The sequence below is a fragment of the Primulina huaijiensis genome, chromosome 4 (assembly GCF_012295235.1).
Source record: "Primulina huaijiensis isolate GDHJ02 chromosome 4, ASM1229523v2, whole genome shotgun sequence".
Lineage (NCBI taxonomy): Eukaryota > Viridiplantae > Streptophyta > Magnoliopsida > Lamiales > Gesneriaceae > Primulina > Primulina huaijiensis.
In genome coordinates, this window is record NC_133309.1 from 2,593,578 (window position 1) to 2,596,901 (window position 3,324).

Consider the following 3,324-nt stretch of genomic DNA (forward strand, 5'->3'; position numbering starts at 1 on the left):
TTGAAAATAATTTTTACTATTCTAATATTGAAACTGTCATTTCCGCTTTGTTGGCCATTTTTCCCGAGCCTAACTGATTTTGAGGTCTGCTGCCAGTTGGGCTCGTCAGTTAGACTGGTCATTCAGTTGTGCTCGTCAGCTAGACTGAACCAAATTGATGAAGTATGTTGAAATCAGCCAGAACTAGTATTTTCATCATCATTTATTATCATTTTAAAGTCCGATTCAGACTTTGACTTGTGAAAATGATTAGATCATCATCTTAGCTTTGTATCGCATACTGAATCGTTTCATTTGGATAACCGAGCTGGTCAGGGTGACCAACATACCTCAACTGCTCATGTCCAACTGATCTTTGCTGTCATTTGTTTGCCTAGATAACTTTCGACCTAGCCCAACAGATATGAAATACGACTTGCTCTAAATTGAATTTTCTATGCAGTTAATTTAGCTTATGATCATTTGCATCAGCTAGTTGTGAGATATCATCGAAACAATTCATGAATTCGGCAGATTTTCAGTTTGGCTAAATTCGAGTTTCAGTTTCCATCTTGAGTTAACAACTTCACACTTGAGTAAATATATTATAAACACAATAACAAGTTTTATTATCATCAAAATCAAGAATATTGCTAGAATTTCTAAACCCAACACATGTATTACATGAATAATAACAGTCAATTCATGAGCGTCATAATTAATAATTTAATAATAACAAGGTAATATTTAGGTTTACGCTATGCTACATCGAAAAGATCCATGTATATATGGTATAACCGGAGAACTATTACCAAATGTACATGTCTCACATAAAATTTACCTGAGACATATACAAATTACAAATTCTCAAAATACACATTATTATTTCATCTGATATCGTAGCATATATAGATTTATTGACAATATATAGTATATGTATATATTGATTTCATGGACACTTCTTCCGGCCGTCGTGAGTCGTCATATTGGCATAGCAGGGGCAAACGTCTTGGTTACCGGAGGTGCCGGGAGGCACGCAATCGCAGCGAGCGCAGCAAGTCCCACAAGCCCTGTGGCATATCTTCTGCCTTGATGCTAATTGGCACCTCCTAGTACATTCTTTGCCACAATCTGTACGTGTTTGAGAGATAGTAAATTGTGAATTTGCTAGTTTTTATTTATCAAATTAAGTAAGGTGAACACTCCCAATCATCTTCTGTACTAAAAGAGAAAAATCCTAAAAAAATTTCTATGTATACTATATTTTTATGCTATGATTTAAAGATTCATGTTATTTAAATTTCCGAGTTTAATTGTAATCGAACTGGATAATATCACATATAAATTAAACATAAGAGAAAAGATATAGTCATGTAGTGATCTTGGCAAGTGATTATAACCTATTTTTGCTTCAAGGGCATCCACTCCGAGCGCTTTGATGCTAACCTGGAAATAAAGAAAACAAATCAAATCTTTTCATGCTATAATTTAGTAAGAACTAAGCTAGGAAATAAATTAATTATTAATTTAGTGAAAAGTGCAAAAAGTACCCATAATAATTATTATTATATATAACTATAGATACACACGAAATTTTAAGATTTTTTTTCCATATATTCGATGCGGTGTCAAAAACGATGATGTTCGCCGGATTTTTTTTTATTTTTTTATAAAAAGTTGTGATTATGCATACATGTTTTGGGAAAATTAAAATTATCGCTCACGTGAAAAATCGAAAAGCAAAACACTTAAATTAAAAGTTTGTTTACAATCTCGTGTTTTCAAAAATCAAGGCAAATTATATTCATCTGATTTGCTGAGGGTTACAAACATCGCTCGCGTGAAAAATCGAAAAGCAAAACACCTAAATTAAAAGTTTGTTTACAATCTTGTGTTTTCAAAAATCAAAGCACATTATATTCATCTGATTTGCTGAGGGTTATAATCATCGTTCACGTGAAAAATCGAAAAGCAAAACACCTGAATTAAAAGTTTGTTTACAATCTAGTGTTTTCAAAAATCAATGCACATTATATTCATCTGATTTGTTAAGAGTTACAATTATCCCTCACGTGAAAATCGACAAGCAAAACACTTAAATTTAAAGTTTGTTTACGATCTCGTGTTTTCAAAAATCAAGGCACATTATATTCATATGATTTGCTTAAGGGTTACGCTCAATTTTTAAAAGTGCGGGATATNTCCAGCGAGGAGGAAAGCTACGACTGGTTTAGAGATCATTTTTTGAGACTAAAATATTGAATTTTTGTGAATTTTCGATATGTAATAGAGAGAAAATAGAGTGGTATTTATAGAGTAAGATAGGATAGAATCGTCTCGAATTAAACTTCCTTTTTTTTTTTACATAAAAATTTGAAGTTTTTATTTGCGTAGAATTATTGGGTTTACGAGTAAAGAATTATAAATATATAAAATGAAAAAAATAAAAATTGTTTGAAATTTTAAAATATAAATTTAGTCCATGTGTGTTCATTTTTCAATAATAGGTGTGGAAATGAGAAGCAAGAAAAATGCGACACGTATTTCCATATAAATTCGAGGACAAGTACCAAGTTTCTAGTCGATTTTAATTGAATCTTGATAAATCGAATATGACAAAATTATAATTTTCGTCATGTATATGTGTATCATTTTGTAATTTTGAGTTTCAATGTGGTCGAAATTCGTTTTAATTATGTATATTTTATTTTTTTGGTAATTTCAGTCATTTTTCATCGGAGTGTTGACGTGATATTATATACACGAGCATCATGTTTATGCGAAAAAATAGGTCTCAAAATTTCTTAGTTTGTAATAATTGGTGGCCATTATCAAGATTTGATATAGATACATTTGCATTGAAATAGGAAGGCTATATATTATTTACATATGTGTACAAGTCTTCATGCCTCCATAGCTATTCTTAATTTAGTAAGCATATTCTGTTTTCATATTTGAGAGTTTTTTCTCTAACCCTTTCTTGTAATCATAAAAAATATTACAACCATGTGTATAATCGTCCCTGTTTGGTGAGCAATCGACACATAGAGCTTAGACTGCTATACATTTTAGTTAAATATTATAATTGTACAGTTATCACCAATAATATATAAATTTTAGTAGATTGCCAAAAACTTGATCTTACCATTTATATCAAAGCGAAGACCGCATGTTCGATTTTCATTGATTGCATATGACTGTAATGGAAGGAGATTGTTGGGAGGCATAATAACTACCCTTGCTAGCGATCGACATATGACTCTTAAGGTGTTGCATTGTTTAAAATATTAAATTTGCATCATTCCCACAAATTATTTTATTGGTAAAATAGCAAGAGTTATATAT

At 30.9% G+C, this 3,324-nt stretch overlaps 1 protein-coding gene across 1 annotated transcript; it reads right to left on the reverse strand.

Annotated features, from left to right (window-relative positions):
• Positions 1–747: 747 nt before the first annotated feature.
• Positions 748–1,533, reverse strand: LOC140975872 (gibberellin-regulated protein 11). The gene is made up of 2 exons (XM_073439799.1): positions 1,530–1,533; positions 748–1,110 (listed from the first exon to the last, which is right to left on the reverse strand). Exons 1-2 carry the CDS (start codon positions 1,531–1,533, stop codon positions 929–931), a joined length of 186 nt encoding a protein of 61 aa, XP_073295900.1. The 3' UTR covers positions 748–928.
• Between the last annotated feature and the right edge of the window lie 1,791 nt (positions 1,534–3,324).